At 33.5% G+C, this 24,242-nt stretch overlaps 2 protein-coding genes and 1 pseudogene across 2 annotated transcripts; 1 reads left to right on the top strand and 2 right to left on the bottom strand.

Moving 5' to 3' along the window:
• Window positions 1–1,814: 1,814 nt before the first annotated feature.
• On the bottom strand, window positions 1,815–4,342 carry LOC143578178 (G-type lectin S-receptor-like serine/threonine-protein kinase SD2-5; annotated as a pseudogene).
• A 444-nt stretch (window positions 4,343–4,786) lies between these two features.
• On the bottom strand, window positions 4,787–5,695 carry LOC143578177 (uncharacterized). The gene has a single exon (XM_077061842.1). The coding sequence runs from the start codon at window positions 5,627–5,629 to the stop codon at window positions 4,787–4,789; it is 843 nt and encodes a 280-aa protein (XP_076917957.1). The 5' UTR covers window positions 5,630–5,695.
• A 2,550-nt stretch (window positions 5,696–8,245) lies between these two features.
• On the top strand, window positions 8,246–10,377 carry LOC143578176 (cytochrome P450 CYP72A219-like). The gene is made up of 5 exons (XM_077061841.1): window positions 8,246–8,507; window positions 8,597–8,817; window positions 8,908–9,155; window positions 9,369–9,753; window positions 9,952–10,377. Exons 1-5 carry the CDS (start codon window positions 8,249–8,251, stop codon window positions 10,375–10,377), a joined length of 1,539 nt encoding a protein of 512 aa, XP_076917956.1. The 5' UTR covers window positions 8,246–8,248.
• Window positions 10,378–24,242: the final 13,865 nt, after the last annotated feature.

The following is a 24,242-nucleotide window of genomic DNA, read 5'->3' as shown; positions in this document are numbered from 1 at the left end:
CAATCAAGAAAGGTTTTCAAATCAATCACACCGATGATACAGGTGAATACGTTAACCCTTTTCAAACAGTCAAACATATACTCTATAAGATTGACAGGTTGTTGTCTTATAGAGTCACTCAAACATTTACATGAGATTACGCGATCTCTAAAACTTTATAATACAAAGTAGAGAATAAAACAACTCAGACCAAATACACATGTGTCTGGATCCAAACATAACCGTTAAACCTAAACAGTCAAAGGCTACGTGGCCGCGGGCTAATGGTCATATATAGTTTCTTCGGTATGGGCTACATGGCTCGGAGACTTGTGTGTGTGTAGGGCAGTGTTACATATACTGGGTATAGCAATATATCTGCTGAGCTTGTCAAGAAAACTATATTTGTATTATGATTGTTACTTAAAATGCTTTTAGAGTCATAACGATTCACCAGCACATAGCTGACGTATTTTAATCCCACTTGCAGGTAATTAAGTTTGATGATTACTAGATACAAGGATTAGAGTCATCCCAGAATATAGAAGTTCGCACCGGCATGATGGCTCAAATTTTGTTATAAAATCCTTGTAATGTTAAAAACAATATTTTTGTAAAACTTCAACTTGGGTATTTAATTCCCAAGTAAATTTTCAATGTAAATTAATATTATATTAAACCTTTAAGTCTTCCGCTAAAATAAACCCGCAACTCTGAGATATTTTCAAAACAGGTACCAACCATTGGTCGCACTCCTAGGCCCAATTTTGGGGTGTGACACTTGCGCAATATCACCAAAACTCGATCAAGATCAACAATCTAACCCTTTTGTTTTACGTTAATAATAAGCTAGCCAAACAAAAAATGCAACGTACAGTCCTGATTTTGATGTAGGATAAACTATAACGTTTAAGTGAATTATGATTTTACTAGTGAGAGCGTTAAGGGACACTTACAAGTTGGGGTGAGAAAAATTCGAATTTACCAGAAAAAAGACCGAGACCGGTCTGATTTTTAGATTAGAACCAAACCAAAACATTCTAGGTCCACTGGTCTTCAGTTATCATATTAGACAGGTAATATAGACAGGTAAAAAGTTAACTTCAGTTCCCATGTATGAACCTAGAAACCAAATTTCCAAATATGGACATGTAAAAATGTCTGATTTTCAAAAGTTAACTTTTGACTTCAAGTAACCAGTTCAATTCTAAGACTATATAGTGGATGATGTGTGGAGACGCCAAAGGACATGCCATGTCACACTTTAACGCCCCAAATATCGCTACACGGGTGTTAACAGGGGTGGCAAAGGTGATGCCACCAAAGCTTTAACGGAGGTGAGGGGTGTGAGAAGTGGGCCCGTCTCCACAATCAGACCGTTTTATTTTTTGTTTTTTTTTTCTTTAATTTAACTTTTAGTTAACATCGCTACATCAAAGTGAAAGGTTGGTTAGTTACAGCTTCTCCGTCACGGTAGTGACGTGACACTTTAACATACATCAATCATATGTTAAACTCACTACCATATATATGTTACATAGGGAAAAATGGTCGGTTAAACTGCAATCAGTAATTAGACCTCTAATCCATTTGATCCTCAATTGCCACGACTTAGCAATGTTCTCAACTTCATTGGTGAAATGAAATGACTCATTGTGTGAGCACGTATTGATGTTATATACAAAAACTACCAAACTAAACAAATTTAGTAATCAACTTGGCCATATTGGATAAATTCAATCAAGGTCAACTAGGAAAAATTCATACAAAAAGTTAAAGGAAAAAGGACAATCAAATAAAACCCATGAAACATTGCATAAGGACTTCATGGTTACTTACCTAGGACCAGATAGGACAGAAGCCATCAATGGTGTCATATCTTTATCATGTACTTCAACTGCTCTGTTTTGCATTCTAGTATCCGTGAAGTTGTAATCCAAGCTAGATTCAACAGTCAGTGCGCCTTCTAATACCTTAACCACCGTCGGCATTGATGGCCTTTTCGTAAAATCACATTGTAAGCACCACGAAGCCACTTTCATCATCTCTACAACTTCTAAACTATGAGTCTGCGTATCTTCACTCTATACTTGTCAACCATATCATGCAGGATCTCTTGTTCCCAACTTTTTTGAAGCACATCAAGTAAGTGCCAGCTTGCTTCAGACTGAGATCTATCAAAGTTTTTCCTCCCACACGTCTCTAAGAGAACGATCCCAAAGCCATATACATCAACTTTTACAGTAATGATTGAGCTCAGCCATTCTGGAGCCAGATATCCGGGGGGTTCCTCTCATAGTAGTGATAACTTGGGTTTAATTTCTATCGATGAGTTTTGACAAGCCGAAATCAGATACTTTGGCATTGAAATCACTGTCTAGCAATATGTTTTGAGGTTTAATATCTAGGTGGATGATCTTTTGCCTGCATTCTTCGTGAAGATATGCTAGGCCCTTGGCTACATCAAGAATGATTTTCTTTCTGCATTCCCATTCGAGTGTGTACTCTCGAACTCCATGGTAGATCCATCGATCTAGTGACCCTTACTCATGAATTCATACACGAGAAAACGTTGTGATTTCCATGCACAAAATCCTACGAGTCTAACCAGATTCACATGGTGAATGCTTCCAGTGGATTGAACCTCGGCTAAGAATGATTTTTTAACCTGCCCAAGGCCCTCAAGACATTTTACTGCTATCTTGGAGTTATCTTCAAGAGTCCCTTCGAAAACTGCTCCGAATCCTCCTTCACCAAGCTTTTTATTGAAATTCTCCGTGGCGGTTTTCAATTGTTCATAGGAAAACCGAGTCGGCATTGCTGGTACCACCCCTATCGACTCTTCCTCCATTTTATTGGCCTGTCTTCGCTTGCGGATTATGTAAATAGTAAAAGCTATTACCCCTAGCAGAAATAAAACGCTTCCAATAGTGGAAGTTAGTATAACTCCTAAAGTCGATCGAGATGACTGAGACGTGGAAGCAGAAGGAGGTGATCTTACATTCTGCACTTTTATGAAAATTGAGGCATTACGATGAATTACATCTGGATCAATATTCATCATTGTGAAGAGCTCAGAAGGTAAAACACAACCCCCAATTGTAGGATCAGTACTATATTGAAACAGAGCTGCTTTGCATGAGCAATTGTTTAAACATGCTCGTTTGCATGAGTCGGCGTCCACCCCTTCCATGTCTTCATAAATGCTGAAGTACATAACGTTCTCAAGTGCAATAAGAGCATGATCTTGGGTGGCATTACATGTCAGAGGAGTAATTTCAGAGCAACCCAGAGCAACCCAGGTTCGATTGTCGATCATCCACTGCTCTGAAGTAGTCTCTCCCGGGAGAACTTGATACCGGACAGCTACATTGTTGTTACCCGAGCAAAGGGCGTTTCTCCCACAAGCCATAGGGTAATGACACTGACCATCAATATCATTAAGTAGATCAGCCACCACCACCCACCTCCCTTGCCATTCAAACACTTGCAAATGCCCATCTGGCATCAGTTTCATATATTGCGCCGGTGATGCTTGAGGTATCTCAATCACGCCATCTGGCTCACTTGGCTCAACAGTATAAATGAATAAAGACAAACTACCATTCAAGAACCTGGCATATCTTCTTCCTTTATTTGTATCCTTGCTAGAGTCCAGACGACTGTAATACACTCTAAAAGGGGTTGATCCAACATAAGCGAACAATCCATCATTCATGACTTGAATAGAAAACAAACCTTTTTGGGCCGTCAAATTGGTTGATGAAACACTAGGTATTAGTTGTTTTCCTTGAAACAGTCTTTGTCCCTGTACCAAACAGTCTGTTGGGTAGTCAAAAGATTGCCAAACAACCGAGCTATTGATATCAAACAACACCAGGTTTCCATCATGAGTTAAATTCAAACCGGCAATGGAATTCCCGCTAGTGTTGGTAGTCCAGACTGTGCTTCCATCAACTCTCTGCAGGACCAATTCTCCAGTTGAAGTGAGATTAAGTATTGCACCGTCAATAACCGGATTGTCTCGGTTTGCTGACCACACCACTTGAGGGAACCCGATAGCAGGTAGAACGATTTCACTCGCACTGCTGGTTTGAACAATGAAGACTGAAAAGAGGTAAGAGGTACAGGCTCCATTGCAGTAGAAACCACATGCGAATGCAGTCCCTAATGATCCTCTAAGGAGGATGGCCCGGACCCTTGAGCCATCTGTGAAGTTAACAGAATGGGGTAAAGATTCATTGTTGGACCATGTGGTGGAAAGATTTGCAGTAGGGTAATCGAAGTGCAACTGGGCAACGGTTGAGTAGCAATTTAAGAAGAGAAACAAGGCAAAACAATAACATAAGCATGGTGCCTTCATCACTAACACTAATGATTAGTGAACATTCATACAAGAGCCTTTTCAAATATATGCTTTATGATTTAAATATCAGATCTACTGTAGAAAACTCATTATTTCCAACATAATCACTTTACGGTGGGTCATACTATAACATGTGGGTTTGTAAACAAAATTATTGAATATGAGTTCAGTGTATATTACCACTTCCAGTCAAGAAATTGTTTTAAAAAGTAGTTCAGAATTATGTTTGCTTTCAAAAAGTTTGATTTTTGTTACACACAAAGATGTCAAACTTGTGAAGATTTCGTCTTTAAGACAGGTTTTAAGCATAAAATCTCAACTTTTTAGTGTTAGATTATATAGTCCAGTCGATTCAGGTCAGATCATTCATCATACTATATAAAAGGTTCATGAAAAAGAGCTCTTGAAAAATATTTAAAAAAAAAACAAAAAAGTTACAACTTACAAATGAGATTCAAACCAATTAAACATCCGCTCAGACTGCAAACTAGTCATTTCATGATAAGCAAAAGCAAGATTCAACTCCTCCTGAATGTAACTAATCAAAACCTCATTAGGCAAACTCACCTTCCTCTCGCTCGCGGCTTCTTTCCACGGTAAAACCCACCCGTCACGCACCAGGTAACCCCTCTCATCAACGAACCCTTTCTCCTTAAACACACCAAACAACTCCGCCGAAGCCTTTAACCCAAGGCCCGGAACTCTCTCCGCAAGAAACCTCGGCGACAACGGCAACTCCAAACACTCAACTTCCGCGACATCCACACCTTGATTCCGCATAACTTCAAGATTCGCATCGATCAACCTCTTCCTTCGCTTATCCTTCGGCATGTGAACAAAAAGTGTAGGCGGGTAGTCTTTCGTAGCACCAATACGATCAAACACACCTTCGGCAATCATAACCACAATACTACTAAACTTCATCTTACTCGCAAGCATCGAAACGAAATAACCACCCGACGAAGCACCTAACGCCACAACCGGCAACTTTTCAAGATTTTGCTTCTTGACCCACCATTTAATAACTCTTTCAACAACTATTGTTTCCTTCATAAGTGACCAACACTTTCCTTTACTCGTAACCGCAACAACCGCAAACTTTCGGTCCAAAGCTTCACTAACAATAGCCTTCTCTTCAGGCAAACCAACACAATGATCACAATCCAATGACTTATCCCAAAAGTTAGCAGCTTTACCATTACACCCATGAGCTAGAAACAAAACTGATCTTGCAGAACCCGGGATTTGCCAAATTAGTTCGGTCCCGTTAACGGTGTCAACCATTGGACCGAATCGGGTTGCGGGTTTATGTAAATTTGTTGGGTTTTGATCTGATAAGGCTAATTGGGAGCTGGGTTTCTTTTTGTGGATTGATAATATTAATATTGTAAAGATTAGAGCTGTAATTGTGATTAGCAATGGTAATCGGGTGGTTCGGAACTTGGTGAATCGATGCTTCTTGTTGGTATTATGCATAGTTGTGATTAAGATTAAATGGGGGTATTAGGGTTAGATTTGGATCCAATGCAGATACATACCTGAACGGATCGGAGATACGGACGCCGGAGGAACCGCCGGACGGCGTTGTGGGTTCGGTATCGGACGTTTGGGCAGCAGTGATGAACCACGGACTGTACTCAAGGTGTCAAAATAGCACATCGACCCGATGTTTTCGGCGAACCGAACGGTTAACTAGTCAAACTGGTTGGACCGACCGAACAATTTTTCTCCAAAAACAACGATTAAGGCTGAAAAAAGGAATTTTAAAAAAAATATTTTTTTTTAATAATAGCCCGGTTCAACCGGTTCGGGTTCTCGGTCGAACAAGTGAATCGGTTGGAACCGACTGGTTTTTTAGGAGCTGAACAATCTACCTAGAACCGGACGACCGGCCGGTCCGATCCGGTCTCAAGAGCATTGCATCTAGCTTAAGAGTGATCAACTTTTTCGGCTCACACTAGGTTCGCTCGAAAAAAGCTTGTAATTAAACGAGCCAAACTGACTTGGCTTGATTGTAAGCGAGTCGAGCCCGAGCTAGGATTGACTTGGCTCTTGAGCTTGTTTAAGTTAAACCAAAAATGTTCAAAAAGCATGTAATAAAGTTAATACATATAGTTTTGCAAATTATCTTATTTAGAAATGTTGCATTACGTGTTTATTAATAAAATTATAATATTTTTTTGTCTTTTGTATATATTAATATTTGTAGAATAGAATAATATAACAAACCGACTAGACGAGCCATGAGCTGGCTCAAGCTTTTAATGAATCAAGTTTGAGCTTGAATTTTTAGCTAGTAGCTTTGTTGTAAAACTCCCGAGTAGGCGGCCGAGTACTCCCCGATTACTCCCCGCCTAGATCGAGTATTTCCCGCCTCGGCCGAGTACTCCGTAGGTATTTTCCGAGTAATCCCCGACTACTCCCAAGTACTCGCAACTCCCCAGTCGACCTCCTAGAACCGCCTAACAACTTTTACAACATTGGCTAGTAGTAGTAATAATAATAATAATAATAATTTTAACTCAAATTGGTTTAACCAGTAAACCATGTCACAGGTTCCATTGCCACTCGTAAAAATCTTCTTGGTCCAACAATACTAGTTTAAAACATACCACGTAACCTAACTTGTACAATCGGGTTTTAATAACACTGCATAATATGTACAAATTCACTTCTAGTTTTTATGTAGAATATATATATATATATATATATATATATATATATATTTCGAGTGAAATATAAGAAAATATAAGAATAATGGCTAAAACAGAATTTTGAAAATATTTTTTTTATTTTTAATTAAAAATAATTCTTTAGAAGTTTTTAGGAGTTTTTAAGTTTTCTCTCTAAATGTGAGTTTTCTCTTGATCCTCTTCCTATATATATATATAATTAAAAAAACCGTTGTAATGCACATACGTATTACTGTGCGATACCGTTGTATTACAAATATGTATTACTATGTATTTGTGAGTTTAATAGTGTTTTATTGCATATATTCAATATTTGTGTATTGTATATGTGTAGTAGTGTTGTATTATATGAAAAAAAAATAATAATAAAATAAAAGTCGATGTGGTACACATGTGCGTTAATGTTGTATTACACATACATACTAATGTGTATTCGATGTGTGTATTAGTCTTATATTGCATGTATACAATAGTGTTGTATTCTATGCAATACAAACACTTTTGCATATATGCAATGCACATTATTACACATGCGCACTATACCGACGAAGTTACCGACAAAATTTTTTTTTTTTTTTGAACCAAAACAACATATAAGAATAATGGGGAAAAAAAGAAACTTCAAAAAAAAAGTTAAAAATAGTTTTTTAGAAATTTTTAGGAGTTTTTAAATTTTCTTTTTAAAATAAATTTTCACTAGAACCTACCCCATATATATATATATATATATATATATATATATATATTCTACATAAAAAATATATAATTGCACACCATATCACATAACATTATTGTATTTCTTAGTATAATAATATTTTTATTTTAATAAAATTATGGTTATTTATATATATTGGTATACCTATTAGAATATAATTGCACAATAAGATATAAGGTACTTATCAAATAAATAAACCATGTTAAACTACTACAAGAAGTAATCACAAGATGATAAAATATATCGACTTTTAACTTTTCTAGTAAAAGAATATTCATATTTTACTTGATAAGTTGGGAGATCGAACTCTCTTCACCAACCACTATAGGTTAATCGGGGCCGTTAATTATTGTGATTAACACTTATTTACACACCAACCCCTCATCTTTGAAAACAAATCAACTTAAATCCCCCAATCTTTAGTAGCATATCTATAAGTATCATCATTCTCCACATGCCATAGAACAACAAATCATTCTAAAACAAGTTAATACAATGTGTTATGCTATGTGTATAGCAGTAATATTGGTCTCATGTGCACTGAGTTTTTTGAACTTGATGTGGTTCAAACCTAAGAAAATGGAGAAACTTCTAAGAGAACAAGGCCTTAATGGTAACTCTTACAAGTTTCTGTTTGGAGATTTGAAAGAGATGGTGCAATTGTTAGTTGAAGCTAAAGCTAAACCCATCGGTATAACCAATGATATAGTTCCGCGTGTCTTGCCGTTTGTCCATAAGGCCGTCGCTACTCACGGTATGTGCAATATGTGCAAATGCTTATAGAGCATTATAACATTATATATAGAGCATAAAAATATGCATTGCTTTTGCTTGCATATATAGGTAAAGTTTGTTTTACGTGGATGGGGAACAAACCAATGGTGCAAATATCTGAACCGCTTATGATACGAAAGATATTGGCTAACTATAATCAGTTTCAAAAGCCAAGTGTAAACAATCCCTTAACTAAACTTCTAGCAACAGGGTTGATCGACACTGATGCTGATCGCTGGATCAAGCATAGGAGAATCATTAATCCTGCATTCCATGTTGAGAAGCTAAAGGTTACTTGTTAAGTAACACTTGTTACTGCCTAAATTCCTTTTTTGAGTTGAAAACATGATTTTTAAGATATTTATATTATTTGGTAGCAGCACATGATACCGGCATTTTATGTGAGTTGTAATGAGATGATCGAGAAATGGGGAGAATTGTTAACCAATGATCGAAGTTCATGTGAAGTTGATGTTTGGCCTCATCTCCAGTCGTTCAGTAGCGATGTGATTTCACGTACAGCGTTTGGTGGTAGTTTTGAGGAAGGAAAACGAATATCTCGACTTCAACAAGAACAAGCACAACTTATCATAATGGCCGAACAATCGGTTTACATTCCAGGATTTAGGTGAGTAAATTTCCTATAATAAGACCAATCAGTTATTATTGATATCTTACAACGAAAACCCTATAAACGTATTGTGTATTATTGTTCAACTATGTGTAGAAATATGACTAGAATAATCACAAAGAAAATCTTAACAAATTAGATTCCCATAAAGATAATTAAATGAATCCTAGCTGATGTATTCTATCTAATAAATTATAATTGGCTTAACAGATTTTTACCGACACGATCCAACATGAGGATTAAAGAGATCGAACGAGAAGTAAAGGCTTCAATAAGAAGTATAATCGACAAGAGAGTAACCATGATGAAATATGGGAACATTGATAATGAAGACCTTTTGGGGATTCTATTGGATTCCAACTACAAAGAGATCAAACAAAATGGGAACAATTATTTTGGACTAAGCATAGATGAAGTTATTGAAGAGTGTAAACTTTTCTACTTTGCAGGTCAAGAGACCACCGCAAATTTGCTTGTTTGGACTATGGTTTTATTAAGTCAATACACAGATTGGCAAACAAATGCAAGAAATGAAGTTTTAGATGTATTTGGAGAGAGAAAACCATATATTGATGGACTGAGTCATCTGAATGTGGTAAGTACCAGATATATATGTAACTCGAATATAACTAGTTTTAAAAGGAAAACAAGCTCAATTATGAAGTGTATAAAAGATATATTTCTTCATATACCTATCCCTTGTGATTACTTGTCATTTACTTATAAGCTTTATGCCTCTCTAATAGCGGTATGTGTACATAGATTTTTCTCAATTATATAGTTTAATTTGTAGGTGAATATGATTTTAAACGAGGTTCTTCGACTATATCCACCGGGGGCGGCATTAGGAAGGATGATACATGAAGAAACAAAATTAGGGAACTCAACATTACCAGCCGGAACACACATCCAACTAAACACCATTCTTTTACATCATGACTATGATCTATGGGGAGTCGACGCCAAGGAGTTCAAGCCCGAGAGATTTGCTAAAGGTGTGTCAAAGGCGACCAATGGTCAAGCCTCATTCGTTCCCTTTGGAGGGGGTCCGCGTATATGTATTGGGCAAACTTTTGCCATGATGGAAGCAAAAATGGCGCTTGTTATGATTCTTAGACGCTTCTCTTTTGAGTTGTCTACTTCGTACTCTCATGCTCCACACCTCATCGTCACTTTGCAGCCTCAGTTTGGTGCTCACTTAGTTCTACATAAACTCTAGATGGTTGATTTCAAGTTTTTAAAACTAAAATTGGTCACACCAGTATGGTTATTCGATGTATATGGTTGTCACATATGTAATAACCAAAATATATGATATATAAATGGTGTAAAAAATATTACTCTATTTACATGCATTTATCAATACTAATGTTGTTAGGTCAAATCAATTATAGAAACAACTAAGATCAGCAAATATAGTTTTTAAAAAATTGGGTTTTGCGATTCAAAAAAGGGGTAGCGACGCAACTTGTTGCCCGCTTGCCTTCTGTTTCGATGTAATCCAAAAGACATTAATCACCTTTATTAATAATAAACAATCAATTTAACACTAAAAAAAACACCAGTTTAATGAAATAAACACTATCTTGATTTTAGTTAGTCTCTTGATAATTGTGTTGTTGCACCCGAATGTGATGGCTCTCAACCACATATGTGCTAATGGGGACTTTAAGTGGATGTGACACAAACAGCTGAGGAGATACTTTTGTAGGCTAATCTTAGTCTACATGTGACACATGACAACTATTGGGTTAAAAAGTGGGTCCTACTGATATTATTTTATAAATTCAAGGCCTAAAAAAAGGGCCGACTAGTTTGACGTGCGAGTGACGACTTCTCATTGAAGTAAAATGAAATGTCTAAAATATAGTGTCAATATTTGAGAAAAAAATAAATAAATCAATATTGTCTACTTGGTAATTTTCCCCTATTTTTAAATGGGTGCAAACATGATACAACTGATTTTTTAGTATGGAAAGTCCATGTAAAATACATATTATTTTCTTAAATATTTATCAGAAAATACTCTATTGTTTAATAATCAAATAAGCCAAATTAGAGAATAAGTTTGAGTATTTTTGTAAGTCATTAGCCGCAATTAAAAGCGTAACGGGGCCGTTTTGTAGTATTAAAGTTGCAAGACAACTAACAGCCAAAGGGTGACGTGGTTGGAACCTAGTAAATTAAATTAGATGAACCAAGTGAATGGGCCGTTGGTATAGTGGCATTTACACTGTTGCTTTTTGTGCAACAATAATAATAATAATTCATATTTTATAACCAAACTAGCTTTTATCTTCCGTATTACGGGATTGTTTTACATTATTTGTTTTTAATATTTATATATTTTTTTAGGATTATAATTTTATTTATTGTAAGAAAGTTAGTAATATACTTATGATTTGATGATAAAATAGTTTCACAAATAAATGAGATGTTATAACCCAGTTTAAAAGCTATCAGGATTTGGTAAGTTTTTTAAAATTGTTTCTTAATTATAAATAATATTTTTTTTAAAAAAAATCATATATTAGTTTTTAATATGTCCCTATTTTATAGGATTTTTCATATAAAATATTTGATGAGATTAATGTTTAATATAATGAGATGTTATAACCCGTTTAAGTACTATCCGGGTTTGGTGAGACTCTTACCCGTGAATTCGGGTCAAATGCATGAGAAACCTTCATTTATAAATAAAACAATCCGGTGACTTGAGATAATTTAAGGAGGCTTTGTTTATGTATATTTAAGATCTATTGAGACATCTCAATACTTCAATTTAAAAATGGTGAGTTTTCTTATTTATGGTGAGTTTCCTCTTAAAATAAAAGGGTGAGTCGGTGATCCATATAACCATTTAAAAAAAAACTAAATCCATATATCAAAAATATTTTAAATTGAAAGCCAAGCCGATATATGAATTTATTTTTAGATATATGAGTTTATTTTTAAAATAAAATGATATCCTAACACTCTTTAAGACTTTCTTAGTTACGTTCTTTTTCACATCTACACACCTGCAATTCTGCAAGTAGTGTTGTAGAAATCGCTAAACGGTGGTGTAGGGACTAACAATTATTCTGATTGGAACTTATACGCAATCTTTCAAATATACATATGTATACCAAATTTTAAAATTTTGGCTGATTTTTGACCAGATAAGGATTAGTTGATGACTATTTAGCGGGGCACCGATTAGCAATTAATTGGGGTCTAGACAGGGTTTTTACAACCATGCCTACGTCAAATTACACAACATCATCACCCCATTATGTTTGTATATATTTTTCCGGCCAAACCCTTAAAAGCTCAATGCCAAAGGTTTGACCGCCTTAGAGCCATCACCCAATGCACGGATCATGCATCAAACCACTGGCGGCCATCTTAGTCTCTATATATTTACATATAACTGATGATTAAAGTGAAATATGTATTAATAGGAGTAACTTGTAGACATGAATCTATTAATTTGTATTTATATATCAAATAAACAATACAAATAATATTAAAAATAATAGAGAAAGAATATACAACCGTGCATATACAAGTAATAAAAAATATACAATACGATGAGTATATATATACATCTATACACGCTCATGAATTACATAATAGATGGAGGCAAGTTGTAGTCATACTCGTATGCACTCATGGGCACAAATGGTGCATCATGGCTACAAGCCGATGAATCAAAGTCTAGGAGCCATGACTCAATGTTCCTTAGCTCAATTTCAATATTCACATCGCGATCTTGAGACCATTGCAAACCTGATTCTTCAGACGAACAATTATCATAATGATTAAACCGCATGAACATGTTATCTAAACTTATATCTGGGCTACTACCGAGGCTAGGATCAGGGCTATCATAGTCTATGAGTTGATCCTGAGGCCATTGAAACGCTAGTTCTTCAGACGAACAATTACTATCATCAGACTGCATGAACATGTAATTATCTGTAGGATTGATGACACTAAAATCACTAATATTATCTAAACTTGGATCAGGGCTATCATGGTCGTCTATTTGAATCATGTGAGCCGGTTCTGGTGATACAAAACGGGCCGTGGGAGGAGGGGAGAAAGAAGATTGTGCCAAAGATTGTGAACCATTGCCCGTAAGCTCTTGAACCAAGGTCTTGAAATCGGAAGAGTTGGTTATGAAAACCTTTGGTTTCAAGGCTTTTATGAGACTTTTGAATTGATGGGTGTGTTCTTTTTTTGAGATTTTGAGGGAGGGTTTGGTGAGTCTTTTAGCCATGGTTAACTTTGGAATGATCAAACAAGTGGTGATTGTTACGGAGGATCCAAAGAGGTATTTGTATTAAGGTGAAATGTAAATGGAGACAAATGAAAAGATATTAAAAGATGCTTAGAATGATGGGTTTTCTTCACAAGAGTTTGTAGTTAGAATTCAATATTCTTTGATGATTGATGTGTTGAGTCAACAACACCTTTGCTCAATCTACTTGGACATGTTTTATACCTTTGAAAGAATATTACAAGAACTCCAAAAAAAAAGTGAATTCTGATTAAAAAAACATGTATGTACAATTTGTTAAAAAGATAATTTTATCTTGTTACATTTTCGAGCATACATTCTCACTCTAAAAATGGATTGATTTTTGAGATCAAAGTCACATGTTTAAGTAAATGTTATGTGATTTGTGCTGTTTAACTAATTGTTTTATAGAAATGTTGTTTTTCAAGTATTTGACTGATTATAATTATAATTTTTAAAAGTATGTAAAAATTTCTCTAACAATTAGTATTGCTTTTTAGAGAAAATGTAAATTAATCAAATTATTTATTAATTACTTTAATAAATAATTTCTAAAATATGTTGAAACTTTTTTTAATGGTAAATATTTTGCTCTCTAACGTCACTTGTAAATTATACGTCTTTTTAACAACCAAAAGACTTAAATTTCCTCATCATTTAAAAAGACAAAACATTATTTAGCATCTAGGCACCCTAATGCTAAAAATCATACATATGATTGTACATGAACTTTATAAGCTATTAAACTAATTATGCTCTTAAAGTAAATTCAAAGAAAATAATTAAATGTAGTTTTAAATGAAAATTAATATCTTATAATATGTTATGTTACATTTGTTGGGTATTAAACATGTTCAGATACCACGATGAGTAATTTCTTACAAGTTTAATGACTTACAAAAAAATATCTATTATATAATACGTTTCAGGATCAAATAGATTTTGTTCTTAACATGAAAACAGTGAGAACTAATTTGTTGTTGTTATTATTAGGTTTGTTGTTATAATTGTTTGCTGTTATTTTTTATTTATATTTGCTGATTTCCGATTATGAGACGTTATAAGTATTTGTTGATTTACATTTTGTTATTATTATTAGGTTTTTTTCTTATATTGTTATAAGTATTTGTTGTTATTATGATTTTGTTGCTGATTTTGATTTTTGTGTTGTTATTATTAGGTTTTTTTTCTTTGTTATTATAAAACATTGCTTATGCCGATTAGCATTGTAGTTGATAATGTTTCTACGTTCTCATTTTTGGTAGATCGGTATTGTTTCATACGTTCTCATGTTAAGATTATTTTGTACATGAACCTTCCCCTATATATTACAACGCATTTATAATCAAAATATGTTATTATTGCATGTCATTGCCATCATTTGGCATACGTATGAAAATGTCCAACGTTTTCGAACATGGTATCCATGGTTGATCTAACAAAGAACGCAATAAATAGACAAGATACCCATGAATCCATGATCATCTGCTAGCTTACTATCACAAAAAAAAAAAAAAAAAAAAAAATCTAACAAATATGTTGATCATTTTGCAATCTTGATGAAAAAAGATATAAGTAAACAATTTACTAGATGCCATGTCAACAGAAGTTGTTGACGAACAATTACTGGATAAAACACCAAAAATATGGACATAAATAATTAAATAATGTGAGTAGGGGATGAATTTAACTTCAAATATTTCCCCACGGGAGGTTTGAGATTCGGTTAATTGTATGTATTTGTGTCACCAGTGGTCAATTTATTGATTATTATTTGATTATATTGATTATTATATAGATATCAGTCTATTCATAAAAACATTAATTATTACGTAATAAAACAAGTAAGTGAACACGAACAAACATATATAGAGAAACCTTTTTTTTTTTAATAACAATCGTTCTCTTTGGTCCTTAATTTTATATTGTATTGTGTTTAGTGGCAGTCATCTATAAATTTATCACTACTATAGGAATATTGTAAAAGAATTCACATTCCATTCTACGTATTAATATTTAATATTTAATAAGTGGCTGTTTGGCAAGAGGTTTGAATGGTTAAGAGAGTCTGAGCTAGTAAGATCTGAACAAATTAAAATATTATTGGTTGAACTAGGGGTGTGCAAATGAAAAAACCCGACCCGGACCGAGAGAAGACCGACCCGACCCGAAGACCGAGTGTGTGGATTATTAAGACCGAATACCGGACCGGTTGGGGATAATCGGGTTCGGTCCTAGCTGTGGTCGATTCATCGGTTCTCTACAAGAGGACCTGAGACCGAAAAATTTCCAGTTCTGTAGTCTTAATTGCAGAAAAAGATATGGCTTGGACCGCTGGAAATGATGCGGATGATTGTCTGAACGATTAACAGAGTAATCCACAACCAAACGAGTAAGCTTTCATGTGTTTTATAGCAATTTTCTTCATGATCTATTAGCATTCTCGTTGTGATTTTGAAGTATATGCTCTGTTAGATTCATGAATCTTTAGATTTTATTGATTAGTATAACATGATTGTGCAATTTCGGTGCTTAATTGATCAAGATGGGTTTAATTTATCTTTTGATTAAGTATGCCTTCCAAGTGTTCGTTGAAATGTCTTAATGAACTAGCAACAATGATATGAACAATATCAGTAGGCAGTAGCAGTTTGGTAGAATGGAGAACAACAAGAATCAAAGTGTTAGCATATTGACAGTAGCAGCTTGATAGAAGCTTATATTGGTACAGAAATAGATACACGTATACGTAATTTTTTAGGGTTATTGCATATTATTGTTTGCATCTACCGGTTATTCGGGTTTTTAAGGGTCCTCAGGGGCAGATACCCGAAACCGATTTCAATGGATATCAAAGACCGAAAACATTTTTGTAAAATTAGGGTCGGTCCAGTTTCGGGTTTTTTCGGTCCGACCCTAATTCTGCACACCCCTAGGTTGACCATCCGAATAACTATACAAAATAACTATCTTACCCTCTGAACTATTTTATGCCGATTGAAATGCATCTGTTTTGTTTAGAACTCTAGCTGTGTTCCGAAGTTCTAATTAATGAGAGAAGAGAAAAGAAGGGAAATTAAGATAGAAAAGAAATGAAAGAAAATAAAATGATATCGTGTTCCCGAGTTTAATGAAAAAAAGAGAAAAAGAAAGAATATTAATCATTTTATGTGTCCCCGAGTAGAGAGGAACAGAAAAGAAAGTTACAGTTTTACCAATTTTGTGGGTTCATATCTTCTCTTCTCTCCATATCTTTCCAATTTGGAAAGACATATAAATACACTAAAAACTTTTTCTCCTCATTTCTCTTCTTTTCATTAAAAAACTCAGAAACACCAATTTTGTTTATTTCTCTCCAAATCTTTTCTCTCCTCTTGTTAAATTAAACTCTGGAACACAGCGTAATAAATGATAAATAATTATAAAAAGAAAAAACAAAACATTATAGAAAATTCAAATTACACCTATTACTTCAAAATCCATGAAAACATACTAATATCCAAATAGAAATTAATACTCTGTGTACAATTTTAATTTTATTAATTTGAAATTAGTTAAATAATATTTCTTTATATCTTTATTAGGATAGTGGCCCGTGTTACACACGGGTGGAAAAATTTCAAGCGTCATATATACACACACACACACACACACACACACACACATATAGGCAAAGTATAGAATGAAAACCCACTTGAGTTGTGAAAACTCGCGAAAACCCTATGTAATATCGGTTTTTTTTTGTTACATGTAATATATGTTGTAACATTTAATACAAAACATCGAAACATTAAAAAAAATTGGTTTGCTATTTTTTAATATTTTTTTACTAATTTTTTTATATGTTTTTAGGAGAGAGAAAAAGTTATATTCATGTTAACATTTTTTATTAACTTTAATCGTGGACCACAAGATTTAATCATTAATTAAAAACATGTGGTTGAGAATGAGTTTCTAGAGTTTTCACAACTCAAATGGGTTTTTATTTTAACCTAACCCTATATATATAGGATAAGGATCCTAAGAGAACCATTGACAAATTGAGAACTTTGATACCCATTTTGGACCAGTAAAAAAGTCTTTAAAAAAATATTTAAAAAATTATAAAACAAAAAAAATGAAAATTTTAAAAAGTAAAAAAAACCAAAATTCTTATATTTCATTCCGGTTTCATTAAAAAAAACGAATTTTTTTTCTTTTTAATTCATATTATACCTATACACATATGTATACTTTCATTTAATCTCTAGTTACGTAATGTACACATATGTACATTATCATTTACCTTAAACTATACATGTGTATAGAAAAAAAACATGTGTGTACATATTATACATATATGTATAATAAAAAAATGATTTTTTTTCTTTTTAATTCGTATTATACCTATACATGTATGTATACTTTCATTTAATCTCTAGTTACGTAATGTACACATATGTATATTATCATTTACCTTAAATTATACATACGTGTATATGAAAAAAAAACATGTGTGTACATATTATACATATATGTATAATTTAGCTAAACCGAGAATTTTTTTTTACGTTTTTTTAGAAACCGGGATGATAAATAAGAATTTTGGTTTTTTTTAGTTTTTTTAATTTTGTGTTTTTTTTTTGTTTTATGATTTTTTTTATTATTGGGTTTTTTTGTGGTCCAAAATGGTTCTTACAGTTCTCCATTCCCAAAAAGTTCTCATATGATCCTGATCCTATATATATATGTATATATATATATAGGATATTACCCAAAAAGAATATGTATATATGTATATACATATATATATGTATATACATATATAAAATGCTAGAGAAAGGATAAAAATCCTAAAAGAAAAGGAGAAAATAATCTCTTCGGCTTAATTTTGTGTTTTCAGGAATGATTCCTCGAGGAAGAGGTAGAGGACTCAGTATTAATAACAGGCAGGAAATAGTCCTAGCCCAAATGGGAACCAGGAGGCTTATAGCCTCAAACATTGCTTCTAGCTCAAATGCTGCCTCCAGTTCAAATGTTGTTAATAACAACACAAATGATACAGAAATTCAAATTGACTTGAATGATCCGTTATATGAAAAGATTAGGGCCATGATACAGGCCCAGAAAGAAGAGGAAGCTTCAAAAGCTCCTACTTGTGCATATGTTACTCAAGACAATGATGAAGAAGATTCCTGGTTCATAACCGAGAGACAAAAGAAAATAATCCTTCTAAATCAAGAAGATATCGAATCTTTTAATGATCCTTGGATACTTATGCAAAAATATATAGAACCAGCTTCATATGAAGCGCCGTCTTATAAAACACGGCAATATTATGAAAATATTCTGTGACTTACAGAAACTGCAGAAATAAGACATTTTTATCCCAGAGAGAGAGAGAAAGAAATATGTATAATTTTAGTAAAGTTTTTATAAAAACAATTATACCTCCTCAAAAATGGGGGTTAAGTACCCTAAAAGAAAGGGAATTCATATATCCCGAAACAACTGACAGGCAAACTTATAAATATAACTATTGGGATTATATCCATGGATTCGAGAAATGTTTGTTTTATGATAATCCAAAAAGAAAACATTCATGGTTTATAAAAGTCAGTGATAATATCTTCAAACAAGGTATACCTTGTTGGTTCCAAAAATGGTTCATTCTATATGGACCAACAGTCCAGATTCTTCCTGAACCATTTAAAGAGTTATATTTGGAATGGGTAAAAGTATCACCCAATCTTATAGAAGCAAAAAATAATAATTCATGGTTTGAGGGAATAGCCTCAATGTACTTTTTTATAGAATTTTCAATTCCATGGATTTGGAAATGGAAGCCGACCACAGGGTATACCCTAAGGGATAATTTCCCATGCCTTAAAAGAACTTGTTATACCAAGTTCTGGACAAAAATGACCAGGATAAATATGTCTACCAACAAGATTGAAAGCCAGGATACGGTGGATATAATCACCTCAAGAATAGAATATTATAAAACCCAGATGGTAAAAAGACAAAAGGAAATCAACAGTCCGTTCGAACAGATTTCGAAAAGGTTAATAGAAGGAAAACAAGAAGTTTCAAAGTCTGAAATTATCAAGTCTTATATAGAAGAAATGAAAAGAGAATTAAAGAAACGTTTTTCTACAACCGATTCCTCAAAGGCCATGTCCATTTCGTCTAATAGTCAGGGAGATTATAATGAGTTTTCTTGTTTAGCAGGAGAGGCACAAGAAATAGAAGACATCACATGCCTAGATGCAGAAATATCTAAGAAAACTCCAAGAAGAATTCATAGACCAACCAGGGGAATCTTCCCAAAGCAAATCCGACAAAGAAAAAGAAAAGGTCCAAAATTAATAAAGTTTATTCCCTGTTCATAATGGGAATCTCTGAGTGCTCTGATAAAGCTCTGACAAAAGGAGATAGCCTATAAATCATGATAAGATTCTCCGACATAGTACCATAATGGAGACTTTGGATGCCAATTTAAATGGCCCTGCTCTTATAGAGCATCTTTACTTTTCTATAACTTTTGTAATTTTAATTTATTTGTTTTGTACTTTTCCCGTGTGTTTTCCCTATAAAAGGGGAGTTAGATTTTAGATAGCGACACGCTAAGTTTTAGCACCTCTCTTCTTTCCTTTCAGTACGCTTGTATAATATCCAGCAAAAACTTCAAGCTTTGAAGTCTTACTATTAGAGTGTTACTAGTCTGTCATTCTTATTCAAGTAAGAAGTTCTGATTCTATTATATTTGCATTACAAATTTATAAACTATATGATGGGCTAAGCCCTTAAAGTATTGAATCATGGCATAATAACACCCCTTTAAGAAATGGTTCTAAAATTATCTAAGTAATAATTAAGTAAAGGTTAAAGCAGTTTACTGGCTAAGTTAAAATTATAGACTGGCAGTTAGTATGTAAGGAAACTTTGTCCGTATGTTTAATTTGTTTTTAGGACGCCTTTTCATTCCTTACAAACTATCTTGACGGTTTATTATTTTGTAAAATAATGGTAAACTTATTGACGGTTTATAGCTTTGTAAAACTATCCAGGTCTACTCTGTTACTAATGGTATTTATATGTATATATATATATAGGGGATGGTTCAGGAGAGAAATGAAATTACTGTGAGAAATGTGATAAATGAATATGAGCCACTAATTTTATTTTGGGTTTAAATGCTTGAAGATAAATGAGGAAAGTATTAATGCATGCTCTCTCTTCAATTAATATAACTAATAAATATAATAGTTATCTATTTAATTAATATAACTAATAAATATAATAGTTATCTATTTAATTAATATAACTAATCAAATTATTATAATTGGAAAATATTAAGAATTCATTTATTTTTATAACTTATTTTTTCTCTCTTTAATTTTTATCCTACACAAGTACAATTTATTCATACATTAAAAATTATTTTTATCAAAACCAATTTCTTCCAACTCAGTATATTAATATCCATCAACACGTATTTACATTGTGATGAATAGTACAAAAAACTATCTTATACGTGTTTGCATTAAACATCAACAAAAAAGTACACAACCTACACAAAAACATATAACCTACACTTGTTCTAAGAATAAGAAAACATATAACCTACACACGAAAAACATATAACCGACACACAAAATTCAGCATCAATAAACTACACAAGCACACGAAAACGTATAAACTACACACGAAAAACATATAACGTACACTCGAAAATTTTATCATACACAAATACAGTTTATTCATACATTAAATATTTTTTCTATCCAAAACCAATTTCTTCCAAATCAATATATCAATATTCATCAACACATAGGTACATTGTGATGAATAATACAAAAAACTATCTTACATATGTTAGCATTAGATGTCAATAAAAAATATACAACCTACACAAAAACATATAGCATACACTTGTTCTAAGAATAAAAAAACATATTACCTACACACGAAAAACATATAACCTACACACGTATACGATATGTGTATCTTTGTCTAATTTATATAATTGTTGATGTCGAATTACATATGTAAGTTGTATACTTTTTTGTATGTTGTACATTTTTATTGCTCAAAACAAGTGTAGGTTATATAATTTTGTGTGGGTTGTATATTTATTGTTTATATTTAATGAACACATTTGTATGATATTTTTTATTATTATTTATAACAATAATTTTTCTAAGTATATCAATTGAAAAAAAATATATTATGTTTTGATATTTATTAATTGGAGAGGATTTATTATGGTCATATTAGTTATATTAATTGAAAAGAGATGGATTTATTATGGTTATATTAGTTGTATTAATTTAAGAGAGAGAATGTATTTATTGTTACATTAAAATTTTTTTATTTATTTTTAAACATTTAAAACATAAAATAAAACTAGTGGCCCATATTCATTTCTCACAGTAATCTCATTTCTCTCCTGAACTTAAACCTATATATATATAGCTATCATAAAAATTCTTTACATTGTTTTCTGCAAAACCACAAGATGTAGGAAAAAATGTATAAACAGTGTGAATGAGAAACTGTATAAATATACAAATCATTGATTTGCTAAAGTAATAGTCATACTAAAAAAGGTAGCAAAAATTAGTTATAAATAATTAATTGTAGTCAAAATCGGTTTTTAAATCATTTAAAAGGAAATAGTTAGTTATGATTCTAGAAAGCATTAATTAGTGATGTTATGATTCTAGAAAATATTAATTAGTGAATTATATGGCAATTCTAGAGATGGAACCTTGTAAGCTTATGTGGTCATCCTATTTGAAAGCTATGTGGATATCTTGTTTTGCTTTAAAGTATAGTAAGAAGATTAGCATTAGGATTAAAATTAATTGATTAATTATGTGAAAATTATAAGCATGGAAAGTGAATGGCATGGAACATAAGGTGCACACGACAAGTTGACAAATTGGTTTTGCTTTAATATATTAGTTAGATTTATTATTTTTAAATTTGTTTTATTTATAACCACTCATAGACACGTGAGAAATGAATATTGCCAATATTTCTAATTCATTCCAATTTCAGAAAACTAGGAGTGTTAAAATAGTAAAATTAGCCAATTAGGCCACCTCCAACCAAACCATAGGCAAAGCTTATATAGGGACCCGGAAGGACCCACCCTCCCCCAACCCTGGGCGTCCGAATCCACAAACTCCAATGTGGCAGACAAGAAGCAAAGTGGAGTTGGTTTGTGGCATGCTTGCGTCTGGATTTGAAATCCAGATACACGGATTTCACAAACTTGTTTGGATTTACATTTTAAACCCCCTCTCACACACACATTATCTTAATATATTTAACAAGGAGTAAAGATCTAGTGTTTTTATTTTTTTAATAAAGTTAATTTGGTGTGTCAACTGATGCGACGATTTGCAGAAGTTTAGTGATCTTGTGGATTTTCTTACAAAAATAACATATGAATATGGATGAGCTCGGTACCTGTAAGGCCCCGAACCCGGTAGCCTTACTTTAGCGTCGGATTTACTCATAAACACAGTTCTTACAAATCAGAGTTCATTAAAACTTTCGCGGAATATAAAAACTTTCATGAAACGTTACAACAATCCAAAACTTGCCTTATTTAAACATTCTTGTCTTTCAAAATAAACGTCAATTACATTAAAACATCTTGAGTCTTCAGATGCCAGTCTCCTATTCGCCCACCATGTGCCCGCTCAAGCTAGCTGTCTCATTCTACTCACCTGCGTGCATACTAAAAGTCAGCTACGCTGAGTGAGTTCTAGTTAATCATACACTATACAATACACATAAACTTATATTCTTTCATTCATACTTTCATACTTTCTTTTGTATTAACTTACTTTCATATCTTACGTTATAAAGAGCATTACGCCCTACATTCCTCGAGTATTATTAGGGCTCGGTACCCTCCTTCCTCGAGTATTATTAGGGCTCGGTACCCTCCTTCCTCGAGTATTATTAGGGCTCGGTACCCTCCTTCCTCGAGTATTATTAGGGCTCGGTACCCTCTTTCCTCGAATATTAGTAGGGTTCGGTTCCCTAGTTCTCGAATATTAGTAGGGTTCGATTCCCTCTTCGTTACCATACAACCATACATCATACCTCGAGTATTATTAGGGCTCGGTACCCTCCTTTCTCGAGTATTATTAGGGCTCGGTACCCTCTTTCCTCGAATATTAGTAGGGTTCGGTTCCCTAGTTCTCGAATATTAGTAGGGTTCGATTCCTCTTCGTTACCATACAACCATACATCATACCTCGAGTATTATTAGGGCTCGGTACCCTTTTCGTAACCATACAACCATACAACCATCATTTCCTTCTTTTATTAACATTATCACGTTCATACACATAAGCATACATATCATACTTACCTTATACATAGCGTTACAACCTGATAGTACATGCAATATTCGAATATCGTTCACGTACCATCAAGCAATCATTCATACATATCACATCATTCACATAAGGCATACACTTATCTCTTAGGATAAGCGTATTAACAAACATATCGAGTATGCACACAGCCCCGAAAACATAACACATAAATGGGGCTAGAACTCACCTGAATCCTGTCACGCTCTCCGTTAATCGTTATTCCCTTCTTGAGCTGTGCACGACTAACTGTATAATATTTACATGTATCAATTAACTACTACTACTCATGTTGTATTTCTATCTTTATACAACCCACAACGAACGGGGGTCCGGGGGCAGCGCCCCTGGCAGTGGGGTCTAGGGGCGGCAGCCCTTAGCAGGGTCCAAGGGGCAGAGCCCCTGGCTGGGGTCGAGCTG

The sequence above is a fragment of the Bidens hawaiensis genome, unplaced genomic scaffold (genome assembly GCF_021521415.1).
Source record: "Bidens hawaiensis isolate Kalapana, Puna unplaced genomic scaffold, B.hawaiensis_p1.1 tig00029045_1, whole genome shotgun sequence".
In the NCBI taxonomy this organism is placed as follows: Eukaryota; Viridiplantae; Streptophyta; class Magnoliopsida; order Asterales; family Asteraceae; genus Bidens; species Bidens hawaiensis.
Note: the sequence above shows the minus strand (reverse complement) of the source record. Positions and strands in the feature narration are given on the sequence as shown.